General features: G+C 39.3%; 1 protein-coding gene across 1 annotated transcript in view; it reads right to left on the bottom strand.

Annotated features, from left to right (window-relative positions):
- FOCAD (focadhesin) overlaps positions 1-17,207 on the bottom strand; it is a 313,963-nt gene that overhangs the window by 110,616 nt on the left and 186,140 nt on the right. Inside the window, exons 16-19 of the mRNA XM_049635278.1 lie at positions 14,427-14,561; positions 8,481-8,531; positions 7,398-7,481; positions 28-166 (exon numbers count right to left, since the gene is read on the bottom strand). Of these exons, the coding sequence (XP_049491235.1) occupies positions 28-166; positions 7,398-7,481; positions 8,481-8,531; positions 14,427-14,561 (409 nt within the window). The remainder of the gene's footprint in view (positions 1-27; positions 167-7,397; positions 7,482-8,480; positions 8,532-14,426; positions 14,562-17,207) is intronic.

Raw genomic sequence — 17,207 nt, 5'->3', positions numbered from 1 at the left:
GCTTCCCCGCCACTGAATAGGAGTCACCTGGTAAAACCGAAGGAGCAGTAAGCGACAATAGTTTGAGATAGCAAGAGCCAGGAATGGAAAGATCCAGATCCTTTTCATCACCCTCATCATCTTCATCTTCTTCTAGCTCATCAGGAATAGGGATTTCTGGTCTTATCTGAAACGACAGAGAAGGCAATAGTAGAACGTCACATAAAATCTTTTCTTTTTCCTTTTTATGCGAAGACTTAAAGACTGAGTTAGACTCGTCGCTCTGTAATGTCAAAAGACCATTAAAAATTAATTTTAAAATACCTGTTCATTTTCAGATTAACTAAATGGTAAATTCTATCTTATGAGATACAATCCCAGACCCATGTAAAGAACTAGTGGTAATATACTAAGAAAATTACCATAAGCAGGCATAAGCAATGATTATTATAGAGCACTAATAAAATTTTACACCCTCTGACAGTAAAATGCAAACAACTGACACATTCAATATATTGAACTTCTATGGTTTGTAATTAAATATTTGCCTTGTCGGAATACTTTTTTTTTTTTTTTTTTTTAAATTTGTGATTCTGGCCATATCTCTGTGGCAAAGCTTAAAATCTTCCAGTAGAATATATAGTAGAGATCGGAAAAGGATAGAATGCTTTAGTTGACTTTTTCTTAGACTCGGCAGTTTGTTGCTATAGAATATAAAAACACTAAAGTCTGTAATTGGTAGCTATACTTTATTGTGTCTAATTTGCAATTTGAAGATTTTTGTGGTTGCTCTGTGATTAGTTAGGTTTGTTTGAACCAAAAATTTAAAAATGGAAAAAGATTACCGTTATTGTAGCTTCTACAAGATACAACTGTCAAGCAATTAATTAAATTTTTAATACTTTCAATGATACACCATCATAATGCCCACATGGAGATAATTAAGCATTAGGGGAGGAAATCAAAATATATAAAAGTGGTTGCTATAACCATAAAGTGCCAGAACCCAGTCATTACCATTAGCCTGTCTCCCGGAGTTATTTTTAGAAATAATTAACAATTCCTGCAGACTGCCTTCTTCATAGGTCCCCAAAGCACTGTTCCATTTAGGAACTGCACTGAGTCAGGATTCTTGCAGGGGGATGAAAGAAAACAGAAAGGAAATGCTTCTCTTAAGTATAATAACCTCCACTCCAATGAAGCCTTTCAACCATAACTAGTGTTCTCTTCACTAGTGAAGGAATAAAAGCAACGTGCCTAGACGAGCACTTTCCAAGACGAGATTTAATTCTGATTCACTACGGAGTACCCAATTCTCAGAGGACCAAGCCAGCCATAATTACAGAGATAACAATAATGTACGCTCCACATAGGGCACAATGGCGTTTGTTGATTTCAGTGCAAACTGGAGAAAACCCTGGCGCATTTGCAACCCTTTTGGCTCTCACAAGCGGGGTTTTCCAAGTGTCTCCGGTCTGTCTACATACTTTGAGCTTGCCAGGTTTAGTATCATCAGGAGTTCTCTTGGAGATTCTAACCAGTCCTAGTCGTCTACAAAGATCCAGAAAAGGAGTTGGTTCTGGGTCTGTCTGCCTTGCCTGTCCCTTTTACACATTGTAGTACAAACTGAAAATGATACTTGAACGGCACCCTGGGGGAAACAGACAGCAATGCTTATAGCTAGAGACTGCAAGGGTAACACCAGCTACCACCCCAGTTATCAAAGCACTGGAAAGCTCGGACACATACCATATCCACAGGTGGCGGGAGGTTTGGGGAGGTGGAACACAGAGGTGACCACTTCAATTAATATGAAAATGCAGAGGGATGATGAGGAGAGAGAGAAATCAGAACGCTCCTGCTCTGCTGGTGGGCATGTAAAATGGTGCAGGCAGCCCCGTTGACAAACAGTTGGCAGGTTCTCAGAAAGTTAAAGAAGAGCTACCCCATGGCCCGGCAATTCGACTCCTCAGTATACAAGGAGAGAAATGAAAACGTACGATCACACAAAAACTTGCACACGAATGTGAACGCGTTGTTCGAAACGGCCAAAAAATGGAAGCAGCTCAAAGGTCCGTGAACTGGTAAATGCATAAACAACGTGTGGCGTATCTACACAATGGAATATTCTTCAGTTGTAAAAGGGTATGAAGTACAGATACGTGCTGGAGAGGAATGAACCTTGAAAATATGCTAAGTGAGGGAAGCCAGTCACAAAAGACCACATACTTACTGCGTAATTTCATTATAGAAAAAGGTTCAGGCTAGGCAAATTTAGAGACAGAAAGTAGATTAATGGGTGCTCAGGGCTGCGGGAGTGGAAAGGAGTGATGGGGATTGACTACTAATAAAATGTTCTAAAATTAGATTGTGGTTGCTCTGTGATTCCTTGCACAGTTCTTTAAATATAGCAAACCCACTGAATTGTTCACTTTAAATGGGTGAATTATATGGGATGCGAATTATAGCTCAATAAAGCTGTTGAGAAAGAGGAAGAAGGCGAGGAGGAAGGCAGGCAAGCTAGAAGAAGGACGTGGAGAAGAAAGGGGAAGGGGACGGGAGGTAGGATAGAGTAAGAGGACGCAGAAGCAGGAAGCTGTCACCACCTTCAGAGGGATTTGGACTGGTGTATGAACTACGGCAAACAACCAAATGCTTCCAATTCCAGAATTACTTAATGTAAAAGGGACACGATTATTTCTGCACACATTTTAGCCTATCCAGTCTTTCTGATCAGTCCACCTAAATTACTTACAATGAGTCACAGGACCCAGACCATCAATATCTCTTAGACACGCTAAAGAAAGACAGACCTACTAGGTTGGAGATTAAAAAAATAACGATCTATCTTGTGTTGTCTAATTTTACATCCACATAACTGGATGCCTCTATTAATTTATCTGCCATGTGGCAAAGAGCATATGTCTGTATCTTACATATGCATATATTTTAACAAAGAAACTACAGACGTACTGTAATTTAAGAATAACTGATATATTCTGCCTACTTACAACGGTATGATTTGTTTCTTCAAAGGTGAGTTAATTCTGAACAAATTAGCACTTATTGTTGGACCTTGGTTCCATCTCATTTCCATCCTCCTCCGCTCACCTCTTAAAGAAGTATTTGTCCCAGCTTCCCTGTGCAAGACCCAGGCTTTTCTCTTGCTTTGTGCGTAACTACTGAATTGCGATGAATGGGCGTACAACTAAGAAAAGTCAAGAGAAGTCATCTAAAAGAATACCTGTAAAATTATCACATTTTGGTAATTATATGACAGTAGCTACTAAAAACACCCAGGAAAACCACATATATATTTAAAACACACACACACACACACACAACTATACCCTTCCAATTATCGCTAAGCTTTGTTGAAGAAACTTAAATGGAGAGCCAAATATTAAATGACAAATTACTTTTAGAATCTGCTTCAAATTGAATATTGGAAAGTTTATACTACAAAATGCCTCACTATGGGTTCTGAGCCAGATAACCTTTTAACCACCTTTCCTGTGTATAACCCATGAAAATCTAAGAGTTTGTGCATAAACACAGGATTTTATTTAGAACATGTCAAGTATCTGCATACATTTATTTAAAAAGAGAAACAGCTTCTGATGAATGCAGTGACATTCACTTAAATCAAAGCCAAAGAGGTTACACCACATTAATACCAACGCAGGATGCATAATGAGTTCTCTTCCATTACTCACTTCGAAAATTAACTCCAGAAATCAAGAACACAATCTATCTTAAGATTCTTTAATTAAAAAAAAAAAAACTTAATTTTTGAACAGCTAAATAGTTTTTAATGGACCCAAGTCAAAGATGAGAGTCAGTCTTCTGCCTAAATGTTTGTCCATTACTGATTGTTTTACCAGAATAACAATTCTCTATATTTTTGTTTATTTTTGTTTGCTTTGTTTTATTGGGTTGGGGGGACACTAAAGAAGGCCAAAGAGAAGAATAAATAGTTCAACAGAAGAAAGAAATACAAACTAAAAAACAAAAATCATTTCTGTCCATTTCTTAACGTTGGAATCAACAAGGCCTCAAAGAAGCCCCTGAAACTTTTTGACCAACTTCAGATTTACATGTTTCAAGTGATCAACGATGATATTTTTACAAACCAACGAAACATATGGATTCGCTCAACATTCCCAGCTTAGAATATGGCCTCGGGCTTAGTGTATGTCCAATAAATAATTGCTAAACTGATACAAGTATGAAGTGTCTATCAATAATCCCACAGAACTTCCTAATAACAACCTAATGACAAGAAGAGGAGTTCATGGATTTGATATTCAAACCCCTAACTCACGTGGTATCTCATTAAACTCCAGGGCTCATAGACATGTTCCAATCCTACCTTAGGTGGACTGTTTCATTCAACCCAAACTGATGTCTGCCACTCTCCCAACACCTTTTGTTCTATCCATCTGTGAGCTTTCAACAAGTTTCAGGGTTTAAATGGATGTATCAATGAACAAGAAATCTTTCTTTAGTAAATTTAGAGAAAGGCAATACAGTACTTACAAGAGTAGCTACATTATATAAGAAAGTAGTCCTGTTGCTAAGGATACAGTGTATCTTTTTGTTGATTTTTACTTGAAATTTACAGCACTCTCATTTAAAAGATTCTTTCACAAGTTTTCACAGAGAGAATGTGGATGTACTTTCACTGGAAAGGTACAGAGGTAACCTTCAGTTTTCTGAGTAAGTCAAATTGCCCGTCGTGCAGAGTGACTAATCTCTGTCAACAAGGAAGAAACAGAAGTCCCTACCTGGAAGGGACTCTTCAAACCATTGAAAATATGTTTTTATAAAAGAGCCTCAGTTTCACATCACTGCTATCATCTAAAAAACAGAGGTAGGGACGTGACTCGGTTGTATCCTTAGCCTTTCGGGGTTTGTTTGGGATATAAACACATTGACCACTTTCTGGACTTTTAGTTCTTAGGTATTCAAACAGCCAAATTGAAAATCAGTAATCAATGAAAGGAAGAAGAATGCATTGTGCAGTCTTAGAAGCAATAATTCTCCATGAGGAGGCAGGTCGTCTATATCAGAAACTGGGGGTCAAAGACAGACTCTTTCAAATCACTTATGTCCCCTCCTCTTAAGCCTAGTTGAGAATATCCACTGCAGTGAACACTGTTACTTCACGGAGTAGGTCGTATCCCAGAAGGGGGTTAGGGTAGAAAAAAAGTTGAGAAGCACGGCAGAAAAAGTATAAATGTTAGACATTTCCTTTATAGTTCTTCACACTCTAATGGTGAAAACCCAAGCATATATAGAAACCCCAACTCTAAGTATACCACTACCCTTTACATTGGAAGGTATAAAGAGCTATTTACGTGTCCTCAGCTAGCAGAGGACATTGAACAGTTAGATTAAAAAAGTATCTAATAGAGATGCCTGAGTGTCTCAGTTAAGCGTCAGACTCTTGATAATGTCTCAGGTCATGATCACACGGTCATGAGACTGAGCCCTGTGTTGGACTCTGCACTGAGCGTGAAGCCTCTCTCCCCCCACCCCACCCCACCCTCGCCTCCGCCCCTCCCTGCTGTGGGCACATGTGCGCACTCTCTAAATAAATAAGAAAGTATCTAATATTTGACTAAGCGTAGCCCTTAACTGAATCTAAACTCTAATATCAGAAACTGAACATAATGCTAAAGTAGGAAAAGATATAAACATATCAATACCTAAAGAGGTAGAGACTAAACAGCTAGGAATATGCGGGAGTTATTTAATCAAAGCTACTATTCCAAAGCTACTACTCCAAATTTCATGAATAATAGCTAAAAGTAAAGGTAATTATGATGCTGTAATCTAAATTAGCAATTGCTTATTAAAATAATAATAATAATAATAATAAAAAGTATCTTTCCAGATGTTGTACCCAATTTACTGGTAGGCAGTTGCATACAAAATTTACATGTAGCTTTTTTACCTTTACCTTTTCCTTTTTTAAACTTTTTTGTTTTCTTTCTTTATGCGTTTACGTGTTTATTTATTTTAAATATAACTTACCATCAACTTAGCTAACATACAGTGTATATAATACAGTGTGCCCTTGGCTTTGGGGATTCATCACTTACATACAACACCCAGTGCTCATCCCAACAAGAGACCTCCAGTGCAATCTGAAGTTCATCTTTTTTAATTTCATGAGTTACAGAACACTTTTTCTTAAGTCTTCCCATTTGGGATAGCCACACAACAAACTGGCCCATCTGTCTTTGCATCGTCAACGTGAGAAATCCTGCCTTAGTTAGGATTTGATTTTACAAGAGGCTTTCAACAATCCCTCCAATTCAATTCAATAAACACAAGTTTGCCTTGTTCCTACTGGCAACTAACCTCTATAAAAACTCAGTCCCAAGGAAAAAGTCAACCCATTTTAATGCCTTAGGATCCTAAGACATTTGTATCAAAACTTCTTGAGCCATTTGACCTAAGGACTGATTCTGGGTAACATCAGACGTAACTTCTTCTAACACAATGTCTGCTTTACACTCTAGAGGCATTCAATAAACGTTCATACGCATTTAAATTAGCAGTAACATTAAATGTGAGATCCATACACTTAGGTCCTTAACATAACCTAGTAACTTAAACCTGGTCATATTAAGTAGATATTAGAAAAGGTTGTATGTTTTCAATCTAAAAACTAAGAGGGACACCTGGCTGGCTTAGGCATGCGATTCTTGGTCTTGGGGTCGTGAGTTCAAGCGCCACGTTAAGCATAGAGCTTCAAAGAAATTAAAATATATATATATATGTGTGTGTGTGTGTGTGTGTGTGTGTGTATGTATATATATATATATATGTATATGCATATACATATACATATAAACTAAGATAATGTCACACAATGTGTTAACTCTTAGAAGAATGATCCTTTCTTCATCCAGTTCCCTGGGACTAACCTATGTATCATTTCACACTAAATGAATTAAAATAGCAGATTTTTCACATGCATCTCAATTTTGTATCACAAATAAGGATCTCTGGCTGCACAGGCTGCCTAAACCTTAGTCTATGCAGGCCATGCTTGGAAGTGAACTACTCCAGGAGGTAGCAAACTGGGCAAAATGGTTCCTACGGTGACACAGATCCTCCGGGGTAAGCCAGGGGCACCGGCATGCAGTTACCTACAGAGACTTCGTCAACACCATACGTGCCTTCCATCTGCTTCCAAGAGATTTAAGTTCATTATCTGTGGGGTCTAAGACCTCTCCAGTCTTTTACAGATTAGACAAATTAATATATGTAAGTTCTCATTCTTTATAGACAACATATCTAGAGTTACGTATGCGTCAGCTAAAAATCTTCAAAGAGAGGAAATACAAATACAGTTATGAACCCCAGCAGTCAAGAGATACCACTGGGAAAGCAGAAAGGCCTACCTCTTCGGGCAGATGAAGAATGGTATGCTCTCCCGCGCTAAAATGTGACAGAGATTTATAGGCAGCGTTTGCTACAATTGATTCCTAGATGGGGTACCAGTAAAACAAAAGAAACAATATATATTACACATCACCTTTGGAGGAAGAACAAAATTCCCACGCCAACCTCAAAGTGCTATAGTCAGGGCTTTGGAAATGGTATTCATGGCTTGCTTACTAGGTCCCACTAAAAAGAGAGAGAAATCAGCGCTCGGTAGAGAGATCAGAAGCACTGCGTTTTTATCCCAGTTCGGACATTAAACATCAATTCACTCCAAATCGCTCAGGTCCCCATCAGGTGGCATGGTTTACTGAAGCAGTATATGGATTTAAAGTTTGATCTGTTGGAATTAGGTTCTGATTCTCCAGCTACTAAAAAGTTAGCCCTTGGGAATCTAAGCTCATACACTCATGAGTGTAGTATAATGTCACCAACAGACACCCTCTTCTTTGTACTCCTTGATTGGAAATGACATCTAAAAAATGAACTGGACTTTTTGTTCGTTTGATATGCTCGTTGTTGAGGGACAGGCAAAGCAGCAAAGGGGAAGGGCCATTAAAAAAATGACGCAATGGCACCAGTCTCTCTTTACATCTGTCAGCGTCACCAGGTAACAAGTGCCTTTTATGACAAAAATGCATTAATGGGCATAAACTGGAAAGAATTTCTAGGGGCGCCTGGGTGGCTCGGTCGGTTAGGCGTCCGATTCTTGGTTTCAGCTCAGGTCATGATCTCACAGTTCGTGAGTTCAAGTTCCACATTGGGCTCGGCACTGGCAGTGCAGAAGCCTGCTTGGGATTCTCCCTCTCTCTCTCCCTCTCTCTGCCCCTCCCCTGCTCATGCTCGCGCTCTCTCTCTCAAAATAAATTATTAAAAAAATAAAAAAGAAAAGAATTTTGAAAACCTAAACTTACTAATGTCAGAATTCTTTTAAGATCAAGAAGCCATCATTTCAAATTAGTTATATTTTTTTATTCAAACAGTCTTGTTTCACAGTTCTTTCCCACCTGGGTTGCGTTTCACTGACACCCTTGTGAAAGTACCTTGTTTTGAGTGTGGGTCCAGAGGAAGCTGAGGACTTGGACTTTAAAATTCTGAAAAATCAATAAACATCACAATAAATTTTTAAGTCGAAGGCAAAACTGACAACAATCTAAAGCAGCAAACGGTGAAAATTAAATCACTTTCAAAATTATACTGCTAGTGATAGACTTCATCTGTATTTACCCATCATTCAGAAAATGAAAATGCTCAGAAACAGACTCATCATGGAAACATATGGACATTTTAAACACAGTGAGATGTTAGGATTACTAAATTGAGAAACCTGACCATTTTTTGCGGACCTCTCAAGTCCTACCTAGTACGAATGTCACTCCTCTTTCATGCCATGGTTCCCAGGAGGCAGTTCTCCCTTCTCCAAGTGACCATATGGCCCATGGCACGCTTCAGCATCCGGTTTGATTATCTGTGTATGTGGCTAACTCCCTAGTAGATTTACACTCCTTAGGGCAGTGACTGACTTTTTCATTTCCAAAGCCTATACTATAAAGCCCAGGTCCTCAAATGACAAATATTTAATAAGTAACTGAGCTTAAAAAGCCATTTCTTTTCCAAGGCCCACAGTCTTCATCATTTCAATCACATCTAACTTCTTGTCCTTATAAATCATAGAAGGTTCTTCTATAACTCCTTGTCTTTGTATATTCTATTTCTTAGACTTCAATACGAAGCAACATTTTTTTTTTTTTATTCTACAAGAACCTAGTCTTATAGCACCAACTAAATAAGATTTACTTCAATCCCTCTTAGAATGCTGGCCCCTTCCACACCATACTCTCATAGCCCTTTGATTAAGTGTACTCACCCATCAAATGTTATTATTATTGGCACAAAAACAGACATTCAGATCAGTGGAACAGAATAGAGAACCCAGAAATGGACCCACAAACGTATGGCCAGCTAATCTTTGACAAAGCAGAAAAGAATACCCAATGGAATCAAGACAGTGTCTTCAGCAAACAGTGCTGGGAAAACTGGACGGCGACATGCAGAAAAATGAACCCGGACCACTTTCTTACACCAGATGCAAAAATAAACTCAAAATGGATGAAAGACCTAAACGTAAGACAGGAAGCCATCACAATCCTAGAGGAGAAAGCGGGCAAAAACCTCTTTGACCTCAGTCTCAGCAACTTCTTACTAAACACGTCTCTGGAGGCAAGGGAAACAAAAGCAAAAATGAACTATTGGGACCTCATCAAGACAAAAAGCTTCTGCACAGCAAAGGAAACAATTAGTAAAACTAAAAGGCAACCAAAAGAATGGGAGAAGATATTTGCAATGACGTATTAGATAAAGGGTTAGTATGCAAAATCTCCAAAGAACTTATCCCAACTCAACATCCAAAAAAACAAATAATCCAGTGAAGAAATGGGCAAAAGACATGAAGAGACACTTCTCCAAAGAATACATCCAGATGGCTAACAGACACGTGAAAAGATGCTCAACATCACTCATCATCAGGGAAATACAAATTAAAACCACAATGAGATACAACCTTATACCTGTCAGAATGGCTAACATTAACAACTCAGGCAACAACAGATGTTAGCAAGGATGCGGAGAAAGAGGATGTCTTTTGCACTGTTGGTCAGAATGCAAGCTGGTGCAGCCACTCTGGGAAACAGTATGGAGGCTCCTCAAAAAACTAAAAATAGAACTACCCTACCACCCAGCAATTGCACTACTAGGTATTTATCCAAGGGATACCAGTGTGCTATCGCAAAGGGGCACATGCACCCCAATGTTTATAGCAGCTCTGTCGACAATAGCCAAAGTCTGGAAAGAGCCCAAATGTCCATCGATGGTTGAATGGATAAAGAAGATGTGTGTGTGTGTGTGTGTGTGTGTGTGTGTGTGTGTGTATACACACACACACACACACACACACACACACACACACACACACGTTCATTCAAAAAGAATGAAATCTTGCCATTTGCAACTATGTGGATGGAACTAGAGGGTATTAATGCTAAGTGGAATTAGAGAAAGACAAATCTATGATTTCACTCATATGTGGAATTTAAGATACAAAACAGATGAACATAAGGGAAGGGAAGCAAAAATAATATAAAAGCAAGGAGGGGGATAAAACATGAGACTCTTAAATACCGAGAACAAACTGAGGGTTGCCAGAGGGGTTATGGGAGGAGGGATGGGCTACATGGGTAAGGGGCATTAAGAAAGACACTTGTTGGAATGAGCACTGGGTGTTAAACATAGGGGATGAATCATTGGAATCTACTCCTGAAATCATCATTGCACTCTATGCTAACTAAGTTGGATGTAAATTAAAAATACAATAAAAAAAACTTTTAAATGTTATTATAATTATTGTTGCTTACGTCTACCTCTTCTGCCAACCTTTGAGCTCTTGGAAGGCAAGGACTGGGGCGCGCCCGGGTGGCTCAGTGGGTTAAGCGTCTGACTTCTCCTCAGGTCATGATCTCACAGTTCATGAGTTTGAGCCCCGCGTCAGGCTCTGCGCTGCCAGCGCAGAGCCCGCTTCAGATCCTCTGTTTCCCTCTCTGTCTCTCTCAAAAATAAATAAACATTAAAAAAAAAAAAAAAAGGAAGGCAAGGACCGACAACATGGTGTAATGGGGAAGTACAGACTATGGAGCTAAAAGTTACAGGTTTAGACACCAGCCTTCATTTAGAAACTATAATGTTCGTCAAGTTACTTGCCTAGCATGTGGCAGGTACTTAATAAACATTTAATGAATGGATGAACCTCTTCAAATCTCAGATCCTTTAGCTATAAAATGAAAAATAATACCTTCCTGTGAGACATTATAACAAATTGGTATAAATTAATGGGAAAGGTGCTGGGAATATAATAAACACTTAAAAAGAATATCTAGAATATGTATTAGTGTCTGTAAAGCCTAGCACAGTTTTAATAAATATATCCTGAGTCAATGAATGGATATACAAGCACTTTGCAAAGCAATTCAGAAAATACACTAATGGAAGCATCGTGTCTATTTTCAACAAGCTTATACTTTAATGGGAAAAATAATATATGCACAAACACACATATCTGTAGTATAAAATACAAATAAATGTTCTTAAAGGTGCCTGGCTGGCTCAGTCGGTTGAGCTTCTGGCTTCGGCTCTGTCATGATTCTGCGGTTTGTGAGTTCAAGCCCTACATAGGGTTCTGAGCTGACAGCTCAGAGCCTGGAACCTGCTTGAGATTCGGTGTCTCCCTCTCTTTCTGCCCCTCCCCTGCTCTTTCTCAAAATAAATAAACGTTTTTTAAAAGAGAAATGCTCTTAGAATAGTATAAAGAATCAAGTCTCTAGCAATAGATTCCCACTTGCACAAAAATTCTCAAAGAACAGGATGAATTCAACCAATTACGTATCGTCTAAAATCGATTTTAAAATTAGAGATGGGGAAAAAAAAAGCAATTCTGACAGAAAACAATGTGCACAAAGGAAATGAAATGGAAAAGTTTGGAGGCAGAAAAAAAAAAAAAGAAACATTACCAGTGGTTTAATTTTCCTAGAGTGCAGGGGGCAGGAAAAACAGAGTGAGGCCAGATTCTAAAAGACCTGATTAGGTATTTACTGGTTAGGTAAAGAGGGGTTGGATTCCATTTTAGGCAAACACAAGACACTGCAGTGACTGGGAACAGCAACGACCTAAGAAATGCTTTGGGAAAATTATACCCAAACTCTAAGCAGTTAACAGAGAACCCATTATCTAGATACATATAGGGAGAGAGGCAAAGAGGGAGGGAGAAAGGAAGGCAATGGACGGTGAGAGAAGAGAAGATGAGGGAAAAGAGAGGGATGGGGAGAGACAGAGAGAGAGCAAGACAGATAGATCGAGACAAATGGACAGAGGTCTCCTTCTACATACATGTCTTTATTTCTGCTTCCAAGTGGATATGGTCACTGAAGGGCTCTCTCTTACTGGGAGGAAACTGATGGATGGAATGGCCTCAAAGCAATCTATCTGAGCAACAAGGAACCTCATTAAGATATGCATGAACATTGGGGCGCCTGGGTGGCTCCATCAGTTAAGCGTCCGACTTCGACTCCGGTCATGATCTTGCGGCTTTTGAGTTCGAGCCCCGCATCAGGCTCTGGGCTGACCACTCAGAGCCCGGAGCCTACTTCAGATTCAGTGTCACCCTCTCTCTGCCCCTCCCCTGCTAGCACTCTGTCTCTCTCTCAAAAATAAATAAACATTTAAAGAATTAAAAAAAAAAAAAAAAGATAAGCATGAAGATACACCAGAATAAGACACCACTGGAAAAGAATGTACGTTCGAAAAAGAAAAAAAATCAAGTCCCGCCTCCCCACAACAGAAAACTGACAGCCACTGGTAAGCAAAGAGAAGAAACCAGCACAAAAACCAGTTCATAAATTAACCTGTAATAAAATCTGAATAACTCAAAGTACAAGCAATACAAAGGTATATGAGTTCAGTCCTTGAAAACAGAAAATGAATATACACAACATGTCCTTACTTTGGCTTTTAGTCTTAGCTCTGTGTCAGTAGCCCAACAGACTTTCTGATAACGTAAGTATACGTATCATAACGGTCGCCATAAAAAAGACGGTTGGTGAACTACATACTCTAGAGTCTCAAATTGATTCTTTTTTTTTTAATACCCTGAAACAAAAACCCAAATGTGACAATAAACTCACAGTCCCCTATATTGGTTCAATCATGCATGAACTATTTACTGAATATATGTTATGTGCCAGGCGCTATGCTAGGTATTGTATCTTCAGGAAGAACAAGTTTGATTTCATCCACTGTGCAGCACTAAGAATGATTGGAAGAAGTATTATCTTATAATCCTGCCTTCTCACATAATCTAAAGCATTTAAGAGACTATTATTGGATTCTTACGGGGGAGGTAGTTTATCAAAGTCTGTGAAGAACTAAATCAAACTAAAAGTTCACGAAGACTTCAAGTGAAAATCAATTGCTCCTCTTTAATGGAAAAAGGGAAAAGGTGAGCATGAGCGGCGATATGGCGACAAAAGTCGAGATGTAAATGAATTCGCCACTCTCTCATTTGACTCATTTCAAGAAGAGATAATACAGAAAATGTTAAGCAGAATATATGAATCTTCTAGCAAAGCATCTTCCACCAAGTGTTTCGGGTCACTACAATGACAAATACTGAGCAGCTCATAAGATTATTTTCCTCTCAGGGCGGTGGGGTGGCTCAGTTAGTTAAGTGTCCACTTTCAGCTCAGGTCATGATCTCACAGTCCGTGAGTTTGAGCCCCGTGTCAGGCTTTGTGCTGACAGCTCAGAGCCCGGAGCCTGTTTCAGATTCTGTGTCTCCCTCTCTCTCTGCCCCTCCCCTGCTCATGCTCTGTCTCTCTCTATCTCAAAAATAAATAAAAATATTTAAAAAAATTAATTAAAAAAATTATTTTCCTCTCCTAAGATAGTTTGATTTTTCAATCAACCTCATTGTATAGACGTTCATAGGAAATGTGAACTAACATGTAAAAATCAAATCTATGACAAACGTAGAAGCAAAACACAAATGACAGTATGTCTGTACTATGGGAGACTTCTGCCCTGCCTTATTAAAGTCTTTGTGACATTTTTTACAAGTAAAAACACCAACAAAATGAATTTCAACTTTTGGCCTCAGGAATTCTATTACTTTAGAAACACCGTTTTTAACACACTGACTTTTTAAAATCTTGACTATCTTCTCCTAATAAAAACTTGGTATCCTTTAGGTAAATAAGCCTTAAAAATACAGAATTGATAGGATGGATATTCTCCTGCTCCTACGCCACGAAGATTTCACGTTCTCAGAACAAAATGTGGTAAAGGAGTTTTGGCAAAGGTTACGAATATCTTCTTCCGTAAGTTATCATAAGGCCCGCGTCTTTCCAAGGTAGAAACAGATCATTTATTGAGCTCCAAGTGCATACCTCATATTCAGCTGTATTGACTGTCAAGGAAGGAACCAGAGAGAACAGTTCACTGAGGGTCTTCAAAATGAGAGGTCTCGTGTCACAGCTGAGCTTCGGGGAGAGAGCATTCCACGTGGAGCGAATGCAAACAACCTGGGAAGCCAATAAAAAAGTCAACACCCAACCAAATCCCAACTGGCAGGAGGCCACTAGTAAAAGGAGTCGCTTTATTATGAGGAAACTAGGAAAGAACAAGAAGAGTATTCCCGGAAGTTAAGATTTGATAAGGTAATCACGCCTCAAAAGAACTTTTTTATTTATTTATTTTAATTTTTATGTTTTCAAAAGAACTTATTTAAACCAAGGTAAACAACTGTTGAAGAAGACACAGCCTGATTCACACGATGGCTTCTTTACTACTTTATTTTGGTGAATCAAGGAAATAAAACTCACACATGCGTGCACATGCGTAGACACACACACACACACACACACGCACGCACACACCAGATTAGCCATATACATTGTTGAAGAATCATTGCCTGAAACAAAGAAGGGTAAGCCAATGTTAGAACAGTTTTAAAGACAGGTAGGTATCCACAGTTTTTGTTTTTCAGTCCTGCTGAAACTGCATCACCACTCCGAAAATTGAGATGTTAACAGATATAAATCGAACACAAGTCATCTTGCAAACATTTAAAGGAGTCTGGAGGATAAGTGTATTATTTAAAATAATAATGGCGGGGGGGCGCCTGGGTGGTTTGGTCAGTTAAGTGCCTGACTCTTGATTTTAGCTCAGGTCATGATCTCCCCGTTCGTGAGCTCAAACCCCTCACTGTCAATGCACAGCCTGTTTGGGAGTTGCCCTCTCTCCTTCTCTCTCTCTGCCCCTCCCCTGCTTGCTCTTTCTCTCTCTCTCTCTCTCATTCATAAATAAACTTTAAAATAATAATTGGGGTTCCTAGATGGCTCAGTTAGTAGAGCAAGCAACTCTGGATCTCAGGGTGATAAGTTAAAGCCCCATGCTGGGCACAGAGCTTACTTTAAAATATATATATATAAATATATTGACAGATTGGTAGATAAATTACTTTAAACCTTGGTTTTCAAAGTCTCTACAGATTTTTTTTTTAAACTTTTTTTTTTTAATGTTTATTTATTTTTTTTGAGACAGAGAGAGACAGAGCATGAATGGGAGAGGGTCAGAGAGAGAGGGAGACACAGAATCCGAAACAGGCTCCAGGCTCTGAGTGGTCAGCACAGAGCCCGACGCGGGGCTCGAACTCATGGACTGCGAGATCATGACCTGAGCTGAAGTCGGACGCTTAACCGACTGAGCCACCCAGGCACTCCTCTACAGATTTTTTTAAGAGACTGTTAAATGATAAAATAAAACTACAGCTCTGGGATGCCTGGGTGGCTCAGTCAGTTAAGTGTCTGACTATTGATCTCAGCTCTGGTCTTATCTTAGGGCTGTGAGTTCAAGCCCTGCGACCGGCTCTGAGCTGGGCGTGAAGTCTCTTTACAAAGAAAACAAAACAACAACAACAACAACAACAACAACAACAACAACAAAACCCACCGCCCAACAAAAATGTTATTTTTAACTTGACCCAATTTTCTAAATCAAGTGTTCTTAGTTCATTTCAGTATCTCGTTTTCTGGATATTCAAATGTCTCTTAAGTTCGATCCCAACCTCAACAGATGATTTCTTCACGTACAGATATTTTATTAAAATTTTAAAACTCAGGCAGGAAGAGTGCCAACACAGATCAATTAGATAGAGTTTAACAAGGATTAATCTTTCTAAAATACTCCCATCTCTTCTCTTAAGCTTCAATTAACACACAATTTATCTCCATCTATAAACTTACATTATTTAGGAAAAACTACATAAGGTAGTAAGTGAAAAGATGTCAAAGATAAATGAATATACTTAAGGACACAGATTAAGGAGAGGCTTAAAGAGGAGATGGCGAAGAATATCTCAGAACAGCTGAAGTTGACGCTTTTGCAATTATTTTCTTCTTTCCATGAAAGAGCAGAAAAGTGGTCTTTGGCTTGGGGTCCACTACAAATTTGGATCCCGTTAACATATACTAAGGGGGCACCTTGGAAGCTGTTGAGTTGAGCGTCAGTTTGTGATCTCGAAGTTTGTGAGTTCGAGCCCCTCAGAGAAGCATAAAGTACTAAGAGGAACAATGGAATATAAAACACAATCGAACATTTCAAAGAACTTAGCCCCTCTTGGAAAGGAAGAGAAACGTATGCAATTCTAAATTATCAGGAAACAAAAGGTGTATGGTTAGAACCTAAACTGTCTTCAACAGAAAAGAGTTTCAGGAGGCACCGGGGAGTAAAGCTTTGTCTGGGGGTAGAGGTCATCAGAGAGAACATCGAGAGCCAGCAAGCCGTGAGATGGGACTTGAGGAAGGAGCGGGCAGAAATCAGGCAGACACTCCTGGAGGAAGTGGAAAGCATTAAGTCAGAACACAAAACACAAAACCAGTGCCCAAAGTACCGGTGAGGAAAGACTGGCACATCAGAGAGTCCCTAGGATACCAAAACAGTTTCAATCAGAATCAAAAAAGAAAAGGAATCCTCCAGGGGTTTCTGAGTTGGGGAACAATCAAAATTAAAATGCCAGGGGCACCTGGGTGGCTCAGTTGGCTGAATGTCCAACTCTTGATTTCAGCTCAGGTCATGATCCCAGGGTCATGGGATCGAGCCCTGCACCAGGCTCTGCACTGAACGTGGGGCCTGCTTAAAGATTCTCTCTCTCTCTGTCGCCCCCCCCC

Source organism: Panthera uncia, chromosome D4, assembly GCF_023721935.1.
Source record: "Panthera uncia isolate 11264 chromosome D4, Puncia_PCG_1.0, whole genome shotgun sequence".
In the NCBI taxonomy this organism is placed as follows: domain Eukaryota; kingdom Metazoa; phylum Chordata; class Mammalia; order Carnivora; family Felidae; genus Panthera; species Panthera uncia.
The sequence above is the reverse complement of the archived record's forward strand: the minus strand, read 5'-3'. Positions and strand labels throughout refer to the sequence as shown.